The 18,475-nt window shown below is 41.8% G+C and overlaps 1 protein-coding gene and 1 long non-coding RNA gene across 2 annotated transcripts in view; one reads left to right on the top strand and one right to left on the bottom strand.

The window, feature by feature from the left end:
• Positions 1–18,475, bottom strand: part of SLC35F1 (solute carrier family 35 member F1) — a 419,337-nt gene that overhangs the window by 50,676 nt on the left and 350,186 nt on the right. The window contains exon 4 of the mRNA XM_006071447.4: positions 6,929–7,088. Coding sequence (XP_006071509.1) covers positions 6,929–7,088 — 160 coding nt within the window. The remainder of the gene's footprint in view (positions 1–6,928; positions 7,089–18,475) is intronic.
• On the top strand, positions 13,331–14,713 carry LOC123327756. Its single transcript, XR_006542456.1, has 2 exons — positions 13,331–13,384; positions 14,325–14,713. It is a non-coding gene; the product is annotated as an uncharacterized LOC123327756 (long non-coding RNA).

Raw genomic sequence — 18,475 nt, 5'->3', positions numbered from 1 at the left:
TTATGTACCCAACTATTTCCTATAATTAGGCCAACTCTTTCTACTCCAGGAAGTGTGAAGTCAGGGAAGGATAGTGGGAATCAGCAACCGGAGGCCTCATAGTAAGCTTGTACCCAAGTGGTCCCCAACTCTGACCTATGTAGTTGGCTCATGGGCGCTCAGTAGATGTGAAGTTCTGGGGCAGAAGAGGTGCAAGCTGGGGAGGGGACTCTGTCTACTGAGATTCTAAGGGAGAGACTCACCCTAGAGCTTAGCTGGAACAAACTAAAACTGCAGAACCAGATTATCTCTGTAGAGTTGGGAGCACTGCCCACACTCCACAAAGAGGTTTCCCATAAAATAATCTGGGTGGGGTATGGGGAGAGATCTCATGCCTCTGTGGTCACCTCCAGGGATATTTACTCCAATTAGTGTCACTTTTTCTAAGACAAGTTCCACTCCTAGTAAGGATCAGAGAGAGAGACGATAGCTTGAAAGGCTAGAGAGCTTACTGGGGTCACTCTCAAGGGAATGGAGCTGAGAGTCTGGATCAGCAAGGGCTAGTAGCCCTCACTGGGCTCCTGGAGAGCAGATGACCCAAGAACGTGATGAGGTTCCAAGAAACCTCAGGGCTGTGTCCTGGGTGTGACTTCTGGGGAAATTAATGTTGATGTTACAGAGTAACCTGATTAATCTCTTTTTTTAATTTAATTTTTATTTTTTTTAACATCCAAAACATTTTGCATTGGGGTAGAGCTGATTAACAATGTTGTGATAGATATGGTGTGTATATATATATATATATATATATATATATATACACACACACATATACGCACAATGGAATATTACTCAGCCATTAAAAAGAATGAAATAAGGCCATTTGCAGCAACACTGATGGACCTAGAGACTGTCTACTGACTGGAGTAAGTCAGACAGAAGAGAAATATCATATGACATCTTTTATATGTAGAATCTAAAAATAAATGATACAAATGAACTTACAAAACTGAATAATCTTTTTTTAAATATAAATTTATTTATTTTAATTGGAGGCTAATTACTTCCAATATTGTATTGGTTTTGCCATACATCAACATGAATCTGCCACGGGTGTACACGTGTTCCCCATCCTGAACCCTCTTTTATGTGTCAACTAGAAAATCATGACAGAACTCATAATTTTAAGGAGTTCATTTGAGGAATACCTGATAAAATAAAAAGCATACATTATTCAGTCACTTTTCAAGAAGAAGTCATTTCAGAATCTTGTGGTGACATGGGGCCATTACTATGAATCTCAATTATTGTTGTATTAGTGAAGTGTGGAAATGCTGTTTGGTAGAATTCTTGGTTAATGAAATTAATTTTATATGACTGGATTCAGGAAAGTTGAATTATAATGAAATATTTAAATAGAAATTAGAGAAACATCAGTCCAGCTTTTAAAAGTCTTAAAATAAGGCTGCACTGTTTCCATGAATAGTCCCACCAATCTTTTTCAAACTCCACATTTGTTTCATTATGGTCTATTCTGTTAAGCCTTTGACTATGTGGCATCTACTCCCCAGTACTTTGAATTTTTCAGTCATAATTTTTGTTAATAATGACACAATGATGTGTAACTGCAAGTTCAGAAGTATTTCCTAAGTTATTGGGGACAAAATGATTAAATACTATCTATTAATATTTTACCAGTAAATGTATTTATTAGTTTTTAAATCATTTGACAGTAGATACTTACACATAGAGCATGTGTGAAATTTTAGATGATTAAATATAATTGAACTAACCAGGACATGATTTTATCTAACCATATCATAAATGAAGTGTTTGATATAATGCAATTTGTAGGTAACTGGAAATTATAACATGCCCTATTAATGCAATAGATATTTAACATGGTTGAGTCAGTTTTTCTGAATGTTCACAGGGAAAATTATATTGAGCAAATGTGTCATTTATGGGTGAAACCACAATGAGTGATAATGTTTTGCAGACTTGGGGTAAACGGAGACACTTGAAATTATGAGGAATCCATTCAAGCCCATGCCTTCTTTGTCTCCTCTGGATTTCACACTCTTGTACCTGTGTGAGTTTGAGTAAGCTCTGCAAGTTGATGATGGACAGGGAAACCTGGCATACTGCAGTCCACGGGGACGTAGAGAGTCAGACACGACTGAGTGACTGAACTGAACTGAACTGTACCTGTGTGTGGCCCTCACTGCATTCTGCTTCACGTCTGTTATTTGTCACGTTGCATGTTTTCCCTTCTCCCTGTTTTCTTCCATAATATGGTTGAAGGGTCTACCGTGACTTACTTGGTTTTATATTCTGTGTGGTCCCTAGCACAGATTCTGGCGCATTGTAAGTTCTCAATAAATGCCTGAATGAGTTGAGCTGACAGAAAAGGTCTTTCTTTTTCCATCCCATGGTAAAGACGTTGAGTGGCGACATCTTTCAGCTCAGGTAGACATGGATTCTAATTGCCTCTCTATCACTTAATACTTGTTGAACATGGGCAAGCCATAGAGTCTTTCTGACTTGAGTTTCCTTATTTGAAAATGAGGTTATGGTGAGGATACTGTAAAATAATGTCAATAAGACTTTAAAATGCAAAATAATGTAAAATGCCTAGTATATCATCTGGAACTTATTAAGTGTTCGCTAAATGGTGGTTAAAAAGAGTGAATCAATCATTCTCTTTGAATAACCACCTGTCAGTTTGGATTGGCCGTTTCTCATTTTGGATTGCTTCTTACTTCTAAACAACCTAGTCATAATTGCTTTGCAAGAATTGGTTTTCCTTATTAAAGTTTTCATTAAGTACTAGGAACACTATTTTTGGAGGGATACCTGTGTCTGTGTAGTAGAGAGAGAAGAGGGAATGTTATTTAAAATCACTACTTACCATTAGTTCAAGAATAAGTGGTGAATTAGAGATAGCATCACTGTCACAGTGGATATGAATCTGAGCAAACTCCAGGAGATAGTGGAGGACAGAAGAGCCTGGCGTGCTGCAGTCCATGGCGTGGCCAACAGCTGGACATGACTTAGCAACTGAACAACAACAACATAGTCTTCTAGAGTGTTGTAAGTCTACTAATGAAATTTAGGAAAATGAAGCCATCTCACTGAACATTTTTGAGTTTTAAATGGAACCAACTGCTTTGTTTCTCTGAGACTCACTTGGCTTTAGCACAGAAAGTACTACATCTGGGAAACACCTCCATTCTGGACAACCTGGGACAGTCATTCATCCTAATTTACTACAATTGAACAATAGTACAATTGAACAATTTTTTACAAGAGTCACAATTATGGAAAAATAAGTATTAAGTGGTGTAGCAGAAAGATTTCACATCCTATGACACAATTTTGTAGTGGTGTGCCCTTACACAAGTTTCTTACCTTCCCTGAGTCATGATTCCTTCAACTGCAAAAGTGAGAATAAAAATACTTTCTTTGCCTAATTAAGAGGATAAAATGAGATGATGCATAGGAAAGTACTTGGCACCAATAAAACTATCATCTTCTAAAATTAAGATTAATTATCTAATTCCTTGAAAATATTTTCTCTCTTTTGAAATAAATATAAAGTTATATCTGGTAATAAAGAAAAGTGTCATTATGTTATCTAACATCTTTGATAAGTGAACTATAAGATGCAATATAAATGCATTGTTATAGAAAGGAGATATTTTGAAGAGTAAGAAATACATTTTATGACAAGAATCTATTTTAATTGAGTTTTAATCTTAAATCTATTATTTTCTAACCTTCCCTTATATTACATATTCATACATTTTCCAAGGAAAGTAGAAATATCATGGAGAAACCTCTTTGCCCTTATTACTAAATCATTTTTACACCCTCCAACACCTATCACTTTCTCAAGAGCCACTTTCTCGCATGTCTTTCCCGCAGGTGTCAGTAAATGCAGAGCTGATCTCTTAGAGGAGGCTTGTGAGGCTAGAGGAAGGTGGCAAAGAATGAATGCACATACTAGGCCCCCTGAGGTTCACTGACAAACTTGGAAAAGACATCGCCCTTGAGTTCAGCCTGGGAGCACCTGTAGTAGATGATCAGTTGGTCCCAAGACAAGCATAGAACTGGAATGTGTTTTTGTTTCCGTCCCACTTTGTAGACCATTCTGCAGGCTCCAAGGCAGTCTCCATGGCCAATATCAAGAGTCCTTGAGGACCGATCTACTGTGTAGCACATAGACCTCTGCTCAGGGTTATGTGTCAGCCTGATGGGAGGGACGTTTGGGGGAGAATGGATATATGTTACATGTATGGCTGAGTCCCTTCACTGTTCACCAGAAACTATTACAACATTGTTCATTGGTTATACTCCAATACAAAATTGAAGGTTTAAAAAATAAAATAAAGAGGTAACAGATCAAGTCAAGAAAAAAATGTCCTTGAGGACAGAATTTTAAAAATCCCAAGCTAAGGAGAACCATGGACTAGCAATATAAAAAGGACTAAGTCAGTCATCCTCTTTTTCTGCAAAAAGCTGTTGATGGAGTGATGACACTTTATATCGAGTTGAATGCCTGATTCAAGTTCTGGTGAGTGCTTGAAGGATTTTACAAAAGTTCTGGCTCTGGCTAATTAATGCAATTTAACCAGCTCTTACAGTTAGGGTAACCAATGGAACATTTGTGATAATGATGCACACGAGGCTTATATTGTCTTCAAAACCAGTGTGTTATTTTCTCTTTTCAGAATATTTCATATGATAGCTTAAGTTACTGCCTAATTTAATATTTTTAGAGACATAAGATGTGTCCAATCATTGCTTTATAAAATGTGCCCTTGGATCCTAAATTTGGGCTGCCCTCAGAACATCATGCCGTATACGTGGGCACCATTATGTGAGCATGGATGGTATTCAACAATGATAAAATTCAATTCTGTTAAAACTGGGCCTTCATATGTTACAACAGGAATGAAGCTATAGGCCTTAAACAGTCACACCAAAAGATGAAACACTGCTCCCGCGCGTTTCATTCTTTTAAAGAATGACCACTTTAGAAAGACTCCCAAATGGACTTACTTTATTTTTCTTAAATAGTACTAGTACTCCTTTCCTAACACTTTACTTGAATAAAAAAAAATTTTTTTTTACAGGATTAGTGAATACAAACTAATGAAATCAAATCAAGTCAGTTTAACATTGGGGCGTAAATGCTTAGATTTATTATGACAATTGTCTTCCTTGACTATGATGCAAAATGATGGCCAGGGTGAATGGGGAGGTTCAGCAGAGCAAAATTTTCATAAAGAAGGGCACCTCCTGCTTAGTCTGTGCTTACACAGTTCAAGCAAAGCTGAGAAAGGGTAATTCAATTGTGACTTTATGACAACCAGCCATGTTGTATCAGACAAAAACACTGTCTCATTGGTTCAAAGAGATGATCTACACTGGGATCATGATGGGAATAGAGCAAAAACTAGCCTCCTCATGTAATACTTATCAATATCCCATGGAACACTATTTCATAGAACAGAATCTGGGAAGAGCTGGTGCATGTGTTTTTAGCACATCTGTTATGGTGGGGACTGATAACGTGGTGTAAGCAGCATTTGGAAGGGATAGAGACTGTCTCTTTTGCTCTGTGTTATACCTTCAGCTCCCAGCAATGCGAGAGGGAAGGAAGCCTGTTCTAGTCTCAGCTGTGTGACCTTGGGCAGCTCGCTTGGCTTCTCTGTGTCTTGGCATTTTTTTGTGTCTTAAATACAGGGCTGCCAGACAAGGTCCCTTTCAGCCAAAAAATTCTACGGTGCAACTTAAAAACATAAATGATGTTCATTTCAGGTATTACCTATGACCTAGTCTCAGAGAGAAATGCCCCAATTTTAACTTTTTATCCCTAATTCCCTCGAGGAAAAGGCAATTCCAAACTGACGGAGCTGTACTTTTTATCCTGTTTCTGATGCTGACAAAGAAAATTGCTTTTGTTTTTGTTTTCCTGCCCTCTGAAACTTTCTGTAGCTTGAGGAATTGGGGTATATTTTAAAGAACTACACTGCTTTAAAAGTGATCCTCTAGAAAGCATTCTGGATCGGTGTTCCACAGAAGAGCATAGCACTCTAATGAGTAACCGTTGAAGCTTACCGTGTAGGTCTACAAGGTAATTACCTCTGAAAGTGAAAGTGTTAGTCACTCAGTCGTGTTAGCTCTTTGCGAGTCCATGGACAGTACCTCGCCAGGCTCCTCTGTCCATGGAATTCTCCAGGCAAGAATACTGGAGTGGGTAGCCCTTCTCCAGGGGATCTTCCCAACCCAGGGATCGAACCCAGGTCTCCTGTGTTGCAGGCAGATTCTTTACTGTCTGAGCCACCAGGGACTGCTACCCAAAGCCCTCCCCTCAAATAAACAAACCAACAAAAAAGATGCATGAGGAGACTGAACTTGACTCTCCCTCATAAAAATATCGAGTATTCCTAATCTACTCTTCAAAGTTTAAGTAACCACGTGTAGGCCTATATGACTAGCTTCACTCAGTAATTTGAAAGCTCGGTCTTTCTCTGACTTGGGAGAGAAGGCATAGGCAGGTGGGGGGTGGGGGTGGTCCCGGTGGCTCAGGAATGGTCTGACCCACTGAAACTGTCTCTAACAGCTGGTCTGGGGCAGGCAGCTTTAGCCTCCAGCACATGCTCCAAGTGGGTCGTGACTCCCAGCTTTAAACACAGTCTGAATGTTTCTGAATTCCTGTAGAATGGGCACGAAAGCTGTGTTTTGCTCCCTTTGTTCACTCAGGAAACATATCTGAAGCACCTCCTATGTGCCACTGTCCTGGGTGTAGGGGAACAAACACGAGTAGGCCGCAGACACTAGGGCGCCCAGGTTCCTGGTTTGCACCATGAGCCACAAATGTTCCGTGTCTTGCCTTGGGCTCACCCACAGAGGCAAGTAACCTGGCGGACTGGAGACTCACCTGCTCCCTGGTGCCTGCCCACGAGCACGTCCGCGCCCGCCATGCAGCCCATCCCCAGGATGCAGACAACGATGCCGATGAAATGCACAGCCTTGTACCGGATCAGCAGGAAGAACCAGGAGAGCAAGATCACCACTGGGATCACAAAGCAGTCCAGGAGCTACGGCAGGCAGGGAGGGAAACAACAGTGGGGAGTTCAGAGGGAAGCTTTCCATTCGACGGAAACTGTGGGGAAAATGACTTCTCTAGGCAGAGAGGACATTTTCCCTGAATCTGAGTTTTTGGAAAGACCCAGAACTGATAAAATTAAAACAGACTCTGAAACAAATGACATGAACTTTACTTAAACCCAAGCCTTGAAGAAAAGCAGAGAAGGCGAATCAATAAGTCAGGCTGGAGGTGAAGATTCTCCTGCCCCCATGGTGTCAGGGCAGCTCAGCTTTCATCTTCCTTAGCACCCAGGCTGACTCCATGGAGACACTCAGATGTGCAGAGAATAGACGGAGCCATTTTAGATGGTCCCAGAACTCTGGAAGCAGATGTGGGAATGGGAGGTGAAGGGGCAGTGGTCTTATACTAGTCTATGAACTATTAGGATCTAGACAGAAGTTGAACTTCATTTCTCCCAGAGCTTTCTCCCCACTATCAATAACAATTACTTTAATCTGTTTTAATCTGTCACTATTTACAGGAAAAAAAACCCTAAATATAAATACAAATATTAGTCTCAAAATTTACAAATACTTAAAAACTACTGTAAAAAAAAAGTAAAAAAGGAGAGAGAGAAAAGAAAGCAGAGTATTAAGAAATCTTTGATTTCATTTCTTATATATTTTGCACAAATAGTGAGATTCCATCTGACAAGGAAGCCCTAAGAGATGGTGGAGAGTTTGTCCCTGATCATGTAGAAAGAGAACCTGATGGAATGAGAAGACCCCTGTGTCGGGAGCCAAAAGACCTGAATTTGAGTACTAGATCCTTACTTCGAGCAGTATGACCTTGGGCAAACCACAAATTCAGGAAGCCTCAATTTCCTATTAGTATAAATGAAGACTATCTCTAAAGATCATTGTGAAGTTTGAAAATAACCCATGTGAAACCATTTTACAAATTCTGAGGGCCCCAATTCCAGTCTATGCCCTACTTTCAAACACGATGCTCTGGACTCCACAGAACTGGTTGTCTCGACCACCTTCTGGTAAGATGCAATGACCTCTGGATACTCCATGAGAGGCAGGGTCTCCGTTAGACTCATGGATGGCCCCCAGGACTCCAGACTCCATGTACTAAACATGAAAAAATGAGGAACTGGTGATCCGGTCTCAGGGCCCAGTACAGCTCCTCTGCTAGAATCCTAAACAGGTCACCCTACCACCCAGTAGCCAGATCCAGGGCAGTGGTCACTAATACCCCTTCCCTTTTACTGTCTACATCCTATGGATCACAAACCAACAGTCCTTCCCTCTTACTGTCTACATCCTGTGGATCGCCAAATTCTGCCAGCTCATCTTCTAAACAACCTCTCAAATCTACTCTTACCACTTCTGCCACGTAGACTGGACCAGCATCCTCTCCCACCTGGAGCAAGCCCTTCCTTCCTGCCTCAGGGTCTTCATTCATGCATCTCCTTCCTTCTGGAATGCTCAACCAATTCTTGAAGACCTGCCTCCTTCTTCAGGCCCACACCTATATACTGCCTCCTCAAACAACCTCTAGGGTTCCTAGGCTAGGTCAGGTTCTAGTCAATGATTACCTTGCATTCTATACCTCTCCTATACAGTGTCAATTATAATAATTCATAATTAATATGGAATTATTGCCATAATGTCTGACTTCCCCATTAGTCTGGAGGTCCCTGAGAGCAGGACTACATTTCTAGCACCCAGAGTTCTGCTGGGCTCATGAGATGCATCCAATAATAGTTACTGAACAAATACATACAAGGATTTTTAATAATCGGTAACATCAAAATCCGGTCTCCAAGATTCATTAAAGGCTGAAAAATGTTTGTATATTTCCTAAGCACCCCTGACCATCAGAATAGCTTTTTGGCACTGTGAACAATTCTTGGGATCTTCACTGTCTATAAAGCTTTTTGTGACCTGGACAGACCCTCATGCTTCTCTGTGTTGCAGTCATCTCCTCTGCAGAATGGAGAAAGCAGTCAGAAGAGTAAGTTGTCCCTGAGATTACTGGGAAATGTTAATACTGAGCTGCACCATGATGGACTAGGGGCTGAGTCCAGAGGTCATAGAACTCTGGGAGGGGATGAGTACAGGGATGAAAGCTGGAGGATTGGCAGTCCAGCATACAGTCCCTCATTGCACAGTTAATTGTCAAGTTAATGATAACTACTTGATGTGATAAAACGCTCTTAAGGCAAGTTTTACAACTGGCCTCAAATACCATTTGTTAGGAAATTTGAGTTTGCCAGTGAAAACCCTTCACTGGGCATAAAAGAGTTGGTGTTTTGCTTTAAAAATTAGAAATGATTGACTCAACAGTTAAAATATCTAGCTGCATGTTCCACAACCGGGATTTCATTATCTGGCTGGAAGCCCTCAGTCAGTGAAGCAGAAGGCTTCCAGGCTTGAACGATGGACAGCAAACCAGGCCACCATCCAGTCTTTGAGGAGGGCTCAAGTGAGCTTTTCTGGTTCTCAGTGTCACCAGAAATCCCAAAGCACTCAATTAGTCCTGGCATCTGTTCCCTTAATAAGCTGAGCTAAAAAATCTGTACTATGAGTGTCAGCTGGTCCTATGGGTAGGGAGGACTTTTAGAAAGAAGAGAAGATGAAAGAATACTACAGTACAAGCCAGGGTTTCTGGCACATTTCAGCTGGGAACCTTGGTGCCTAGCATACAGTAGGGATCAATAATGGGTGACTAATGAACCAAAGGATGGATAGCCATTTGGTATCACTGACTGTCAGAAGGAACATTAGAGGTAACCCAGGCTGCTTCCGGCATTGGGAGTAGGACAGTTCCTCGTTTTGCAGGACAGCCCCATGCTCTCTGCAGGGCATTTAGCATCCCTGGGCTCTGATCACTAAAAATGTTGTTGTTCATTCTCTCAGTCTTATCCAACTCTTTGTGACCCCATGGACTGGAGTCCATTCTTCCCTGTCCTTCACCATCTCTCAGAGTTTGCTCAAACTCATGCTCATTGAGTCAGTGATGCCACCCAACCATCTTATCCTCTGTCGTCCCCTTCTCCTTCTGCCTTCAATCCTTCCCAGCATCAGGGTCTTTTCCAATGAGTCAGCTCTTCACATCAGGTGGCCAAAGTATTGGAGCTTCAGCTTCAGCATCAGTCCTTCTAATGACTATTCAGGGTTGATTTCCTTTAGGATGGACTGGTTTGATTTCCTGCAGTTCAAACCAGAGTCAAGGGACTCTCAACAGTCTTCTCCAACACCACAGTTCGAAAACATCAATTCTTTGGCACTTACCCTTTTTTATTGTCCAGCTCTCAGATCCATACATGACTACTGGAAAAACCACAGCTTTTACTATATGAAACTTTGTAGGCAAAGTAGTGTCTCTGCTTTGTGATATGCTGTTTAGGTTTGTCATTGCTTTTCTTCCAAGGAGCAAGGGTCTTTCAATTTCATGGCTTCAGTCACTGTCCACAGTTATTTTGGAGCCCAAGAAAATAAAATATGTCATTGTTTCCATTGTTTTCCCATCTATGTGCCATGAAGTGATGGGACCAGATGCCATGATCTTAGTTTTCTGAATGTTGAATGATTCAGTTTTCTGAATGATTCTTAGTTTTCTGAATGAGTTTTAAGCCAGCTTTTTCACTCTCCTCGTTCACCTTCATCAAGGGGCTCTTTAATTCCTCTTCACTTTCTTTCATAGGGGTGGCATCATTATGGCAGAAACGAGCAGCTAGTTGCAATTTTGGTATTCTTGCAGGAGATGATCACAGGTCCTTCTGCTCTGCCATCTTGATGATCATGGAAAAGTGGAGACCACTAAAAATAAGTGCTCCTAAAAAAAAATGTTCCTATACAGGTGGCACTAGTGGTAAAGAACCCACCTGCCGATGCAGGAGACGTAAGAGAAGCAAGTTTGATCTCTGGGTGGCAGAGTTGACACATGGCATCCCACTCCAGTGTTCTTCCTGGAGAATCCCATGGACAGAGGAGCCTGGAGGGCTACAATCCATAGGGTCACCAAGAGTTGGACATGACTGAAGTGACTTAGCACACAGCACACATTTACAAGCGCCCCTCGGAGGCAGTATCTCCCCAGTTTAGAATCACAGAATCCTTTATTTAAAAACAAGATTCAGAAGTTTCAACAAGTAAAGTGACGTGCTCCAGGTCACTCAAACGGCTGATACCAGAGACAATCCTGTCCTGATTTTTTAAACCATATTTTAATGAAGGTCAGTGGCATAAATTGCTACAGGTGGGCGATCACACCACTGTTATCTGTAACTAGAGAGAGAGAAAAAGATACATTTGGGAGTTGCTGTTAGTAAACAGGCTATTATTTTTTTTACCGATTTTTGTCTCCAACTTTTCCCCTGTGGCTTTATCACATAAAACATACCGACAAAATAATTTTCCAATAGATTTCTGGTAGCTTAACTCCTTAGCAAAGTGGTTGTTAGAGTAATAATAGAGAGCAGCATTGTAACATATGCTCACAACTGGGACTGCTAAAGCAGAAAAAGAAGTGAAAAACTAGTAGATTTACCTTTCTTTGCATACATTTCTATATCCAAATGGAAATTATAAAATATCAATACCAAAAAATAAACAAATGAAGACTATTTCATAACCATCTTACAACTCTGAAAAATCTCAAAGAATGTGAAGAACTTTAGAAAGAGAAGTTCATTACCTCTTAGATTTATATAGTATCATTCCCCTCTAAAGATACAAGCTAGTTTTGCTCTTCTATGTCAGTAATCCTTAAGTGATACCTGCCAGTGAGGTCTACAACCGCAAGTTATCTGATTCCATTGATGAGGTACTGAGGCACACCATGCTTAGTGGCTGAGACAAATTCTCTGAAGTCATTGCGATAATACCAGGATTATTATTTGAGCTTGATAGTCTTAAATATTTCCTTGATAGATTCCTGGCTGGAAACTACAGAGTTAAAGTTTGAATTTTCCTTGTGGCTCAGATGATACAGAATCTGCCTAAAATATAGGTGGTTTGTGTTTGAACCCTGGGTTGGAAAGATCCCCTGGAGAAGGGAATGGCTACCCACTCCAGTATTCTTGCCTGGAGAATTCCATGGACAGAGAAGGCTGGTGGGCTACAGTCTATGGGATCACAAAGAGTCTGACATGACTGAGTGACTAACACACACACACACACACACAAAGTATACATTTTAAAAAACTATGGATGCATATTGCCTTTTTTTCCCCAGGAAATTAGTGGCTACTTGAGCTTCCCTGGTGGCTCAGACAGTAAAGCATCTGCCTACAATGTGGGAGACCCGGGTTCAATCCCTGGGTCAGGAAGATCTCCTGGAGAAGGAAATGGCAACCCACTACAGTATTGCCTGGAAATCCCATGGATGGAGGAACCTGGTAGGCCACAGTCCATGGGGTCAAAAAGAGTCAGACATGACTGAGTGACTTCACTTCAGTTCAGTTCAGCTGCTCAGTCGTGTCCGACTCTTTGCGACCCCATGGACTGAAGCACGCCAGGCTTCCTTGTCCATCACCAACACCCGGAGTTTGCTCCAACTCATATCCATCAAGTTGGTGATGCCATCCAAATATCTCATCCTCTGACATCCCCTTCTCCTCCTGCCTTCAATCTTTCCCAGCATCAGGGTCTTTTCCACTGAGTCAGTTCTTCACATCAGGTGGCCAAAGTATTGGAGCTTCAGCTTCAGTCCTTTCGATGAATATTCAGGACTGATTTCCTTTAGGATTGACTCCTTATTTGTTTTACTTACTTGTCCACTTACTACTTAGTAACTATTTACTACTTAGTGAGAGAGTCATTTCCTAGGCAGGTTGATAAGGAGTCTAGAGGTCCCCAAAGAGAGAGGGGTCTGGAATTCTCAAGAAGGAAGAAAGGACAAATCTTTTTTTTCCTTCTCTACATTCCTTAGGATTATATAACACGGATGTATCCTGCCTGAGGACAGCCTCTGGATTAAACCTTCTGGCTAATTCTGTTATCTTAAAATGTAAATTGTGGGAGTAGGTCTGGTGAGGTCTTTACAATCTCCAGACATTCTTTGGATTCATTGGAGAGTATATAACTTCATTGCTAACACTAGAAAGCAGGTACTCTTTCTGCCCCCTTCTGATGCCTATGTCAGAAGCTTTCTCTATCTCCTTTATACTTTAATAAAACTTTCTTACACAAAAGCTCTGAGCTATCAAGCCTCGTCTCTGGCCCCGGATTGAATTCTTCTCCTCCCGGGGTCAAGAATCCCGGTGTCTTCGCGTGATTCAACAACCTTTCATTAGTAAGTACTTACTTGTCCACTTACTACTTACAACTTAAGTGGCTACTTACTTGTCCACAATTAGCAGACAAATACAAACTAAGATGAAAGAATTTCATTTGCTTTGCAAAGTAAAAATAGGTATTCCCAGTTTGTACTTATAGATGTAAAAACTCAGCATGGCTTGTAACTTATCATCAAAATATGACCCTTAAATACCTTCGGAAAAGCTGACAATAGCATTATGTTTTCACTCTGATAAAATGTCTATATTTAGAGGCTGTATTTTGGGTCTAAATTGCTCCATGTACTGTTTTCTCCTTTAATGTTGGATGCTTGTGGTCATGTCTCCTCACCTTTGGATTCTATCTGGCAGAAAATAATAGCTTGATCCATGTGGAACGGTCATTTTTGTAGGTAAAAAAAATGACAATTTCAATATTGACAATTTCACATAGTTCACCTAAGAGATGCAAGGAACCAAGTAGAGATGAGACCCCCCACTGTATTAACTTCAGACTTGGATTACAGAAGCAGTGTTGCCTCCTATCTCCCACTCCAATTTTAATTTAGCCTAAAATTTCTTTTGGGCTTCCCAGGTGGCTCAGTGGGGTCTCCAATGCATCCACCTCCAATGCAGTAGACACAGGAGACTTGGGTTCAGTCCTTGCGACAGGAAGATCCCCTGGAGGAGGGCATGGCAATCCACTCTAGTATTCTCGCCTGAAGAATCCCATGTACAGAGGAGTCTGGTGGGTTACAGTCCACAGGGGTTGCAAAAAGTCGGACACGACTGAGCTTGCATGCAAACTATCTTAGGCAGATATACTGGAGTAAAGGGTCCTCAAGTCTTGGACTCTGTCTCAGGGGTCCTTCCAGCAAAGAACAGTTGTTACCAATCCATAAAGCAGGCAAAAATGAAAGAATTTGAAGACAGCTTGTTTCCTCCTTTTTGTTTAAGGCACGACTGAAGCGACTTAGCAGAGAAAGCAGAGAGAGAGAAGGCATACCACCACCACCAAGTGGTAAAGTTCCCCGCTGGATACTGAATTAGCTATTTCCTGTCTGGGCTGGAGCAAGAAGGAATGGGCAGAGAGGAAGAGATTTCTTCCAGTGTCCCAGCATCGGAAGGGAATGAATGTCTTTCCTGACCTCCTGGGTGGTATGATGGGGAGAAGAGAAAAGTCCCTCGACATTCCTTTCCTACCACCACTTGGTTTGGGTGACATCTATCTTCACATAAAAGTTCTTGATTGAAAATCTACACATCATAGTATTAGGGGTAAAAATCTCTGGAAGAAGAAAATCAGAATCTATACAAATAAAATGTTAATAATGGCTATCTTTGAATAGGATCACTGAGACTTCATACATCCCTCCCCCAAATTCTCTGTGGTTTCCAAATTCCCTCTCGTGTGCATATAGTACTTTCAAAATACATAAAACAACACCTGTTATGAGGGTGTAAACAATCTACAAGAGTCAGATCAGTCTTTCTCTAAGGAAGCAAATGGTTTTAAAAAACAAAAAGTCATACAAAAATGCCCCAATACCCAACTGCTCCCATCCCAGGAGAGCATAATGAGGAGGTGACCTCATGCCTCTTTCTAATTCTCTCCACCCAAGAGACTCCTCCACCCGCCTTCAGCTCCTCATTAATGCTCCCCTCCGGCTATGCACGTGACCCAGCTGTCAGAGGCTAAACCTGAGGCAACTGGTAGGTGATTCCAGGAAAGAGAACATTTCCTCTCTCCCTGCCTCTGCTCCTAATTGGCAATCCTCCCATGTTTCTAAAAGTGATGTATATTATAAATTCATCTCCGGTGAGTAAAACTGAATCCTTAACAGGGAAGGATCTTAAAAAAGGCAAACTTCAGTAATAGACACAACAAAAGTCCTCTTTTAGCTGACAGTCCAGCTGAAGAGAGCGGGATATAATTTGGGAAATGCACACTCACAAGCAGTCAAGAACCATTTGATTCAGGGGCCTCGACATGCAGCCAGGCCAGAAGCATTTGAAAACTCAAATACAGTTCCAGGGAGCAGTATTTTTCATCTGGAACAGACTTCTCTGGTAGATACCCTGACCTCCTCCATCCACACCAGATTTTTTTCTTTCCAGGACTATTGTATTCATAACATCTCGACCCTCACTAACCCCAAACCTCAGGACTTAATGTTTAGGTTTTACTGCCTTAAAATGTCCATAATGGATGAAGCCATGTTTCCATCAAGTTGCCCAGGAGATCTGAACTAATAAAACGTGTCATTATGATGACTATATGACAGTCATTTCCCAGCAAATGTCCTATTTTCAGAATTTAGAAAGAGATTTTCACTAAACTATCTTTCTTGTTTCTATTGAAAAGGATTTCAATGTGTGAATTTTATGTTTCTTTGTGTAATTCATCAGAACTTCCTACTTGTTAAAAATATCTTATTTTACTTTTACAGCTTCAACTCTTAAAGACAAAAGAAAGATACTACCATGCACTAAAAATCTAGGTGACCACTGGAGCATCTCTTTAGTTGTTCAGTCATAGTCCAATTCTTTGAGACTCCATGGACTGTAGCCTGTCAGGCTCCTCTGTCCATGGAATTCTCTAGGCAAGAATACTGGACTGGGTAGCCATCTCCAGGGGGTCTTCCCAACCTAGGGATCAAACCCAGGTCTCCTGCATTGCAGGCAGATTCTTTACTGTCTGAGCCACCAGGGAAGCCTGTATCTTCTGGTGGTCACCTAAAAATCTGGGACAAGCTAAAGATACAGGTAATTAGGAAGATACGTGCTCTCTAGCTCTGCTGCATGGAAATCTTTCTTGGGTGAGAGTGGAGCTTTCCCACAGGAAAAACTCACACAAGTGAGCATCACTAGAGCTTTAATCACATTTAAAAACAAGCTCTGACTGTCAAACTGGATTCTAAAAGCAGAAAGCAAGGAATTAACATTTCCTGAATGCCTATCATATACCATAGGTGCAAGGCCAGCTCTTTTCCCCCATTTTACAGATGAGGGAACAGTGCTAAAGATAACAGGTAACTTACTTGAAGCCCCATAACAGAGTCAGAGCCAGAGTGTGGTCCCAGGTCTGCCCTTCTCACACAGACTGAGCTTAAGCAGGCAAGGTCTAGGTGCCGTGCTGTGCTTAGTCGCTCAGTTGTGTCCGACTCTTGGTGACCCCATGAACTCTGTCCATGGAGATTATTCAGGCAAGAATACTGGAGTGGGTTGCCATGCCCTCCTCCAGGGGATCGTCTCAACCCAGGGATCAAACCCAGGTCTCCTGCATTGCAGGCAGATTTTTTTTACCATCTGAGCCACCAGGGAAGCCCTCTAGGTGAAGTAGAAAGTACATAAGATCCAGTTCTTATAACAACAGTCTAGGCTGGCTCAGCCTCAACTCGATCAAGCAGGTTTGTATGTTCTCTCTTATGTTGAGAGCCCTCTAGGAGAGATGCAGACTCCTAGAGTACTGAAAAAATAATCACTAGTTGTCTGCATTTTTCATACGAAAGAAGGTGAATGGTATAAGAAAAGTGTACGAGAATCAGAACTGTTTCTTTTTAGTGATGGGTTTCTGATACTGTATAGCTAGCTTGAGTGCTTTTGGAGAAGTGCTTGCCTTAAGTCATTCAAGCACTATGAACTTATATTTCTTATTTATGGAATTCATGAACATAAGAACATGAACAATAACATTAAAGAAAGTACACATTTCAAAGCACATATTGAAGGAAATGAACGTTTTCTGATAAAATATTAATTTCCCATTAATTTTGCATTACTCGTGATTCTGCCCAGCATTAAAACAGCAGGGAGAAACAATTTCAAAAGCTAGAGGACAGAATCTTGCACCTTTGGGGATCTATCTCTAGGTCTAACTCAACTATTCCAGGTTTTATTTAAAACAAAGGTGAACGTTACCTTATACTTGTCACTGGGCTTCCTTGGTGGCTCAGACAGTAAAGACGCTGCCTGCAATGCAGGAGACTCGGGTTTCATCCCTGGGTTGGGAAGATCCCCCTGGAGATGGGAATGGCTACCCACTCCAGTATTCTTGCCTGGAGAATTCCACCAGAGAAGCCTGGTGGGCTACAGTTGGCAAGTATTTATTTACTGCTTACTGAATGCTCAGCATTGCTACAGGTGCTGGGCATGACCCAAACACTCTATATGGAGATTCAAGTAGACAAATATCGATAGACACACAGGTCTTTCCTCCAGTTCACGGCCAGTGTCTTCCCTTAAGGACTTGTCTGGCACTGAAGGAGATTCTGCCCTCTGTTCCTTAGGACCTTCCCTCCCTGTGTTCCTCTTGGGTCTCCATCCTGCCCTCACTGCTGCCTGTTTTCCTTCACCATAAAGACACGCCCCAGTCTCACCCTCAATGCCCAATTGCTCTGCAGCTTTTTATCTTTCCCTCTTCACAGCCAGGCTTCCTGAAAAATTAATCTACAGTCTGTTTCTTGTATCTGGGCCCCATCCATTCCTCAAGCTGCATCGATTCCGACCACAGCTTTTGCCGTGATGACCAGAGCTTCACCGCACATTCACTCTGGACTAACCCTTTCCGCAGCATTTGGCGTTATTAACTACTGTGCCCTTGAGTCCTCTTCTTTCCTGTTTCTTTTTCCTCCTCCCTCTCTGGCACCTCCGTCTGACTTCTTGTGGACTCATTTTATTCTTTCTGTCCCTCGTAGTTGGTATGTTTGAGGTTCAGTCCTTAGCTCTCCCATTTCCATTTCCTAGGTACTCTCTGGTTCTCACCCAACTCTGACTTCCTTTCCTGCCAAACTACTTTAGAAGAGTTGCATTCAGCCATGGTCTCCATCTCTTTGAAATCCATTCAACCTCTCAACTCAGGGCAGTCTGGGTTCTGTTCCCCAAACACCATCAAAATTGCTCAAAAACACAGCCCCTGTTTCTGAACCAGGCAGAGACATCGCAGTCCTTCCCTTACCCAGTGCAGCATCTGATGTTCTCTCCTCCTGCTGGCTCTTACCTGCCACGCCTGCCTCTGCCTCCCATTTCTTCTCTCATGGTTCCTGTGTTCCTGGTCTGTGGGCCCCTAGATCTACTCTTACCTTCTCAAATGCTATCCTCTCAGGACT

This window comes from Bubalus bubalis, chromosome 10 (assembly GCF_019923935.1).
Source record: "Bubalus bubalis isolate 160015118507 breed Murrah chromosome 10, NDDB_SH_1, whole genome shotgun sequence".
In the NCBI taxonomy this organism is placed as follows: Eukaryota; Metazoa; Chordata; class Mammalia; order Artiodactyla; family Bovidae; genus Bubalus; species Bubalus bubalis.
This window is presented reverse-complemented; position numbering and strand designations above follow the sequence as displayed.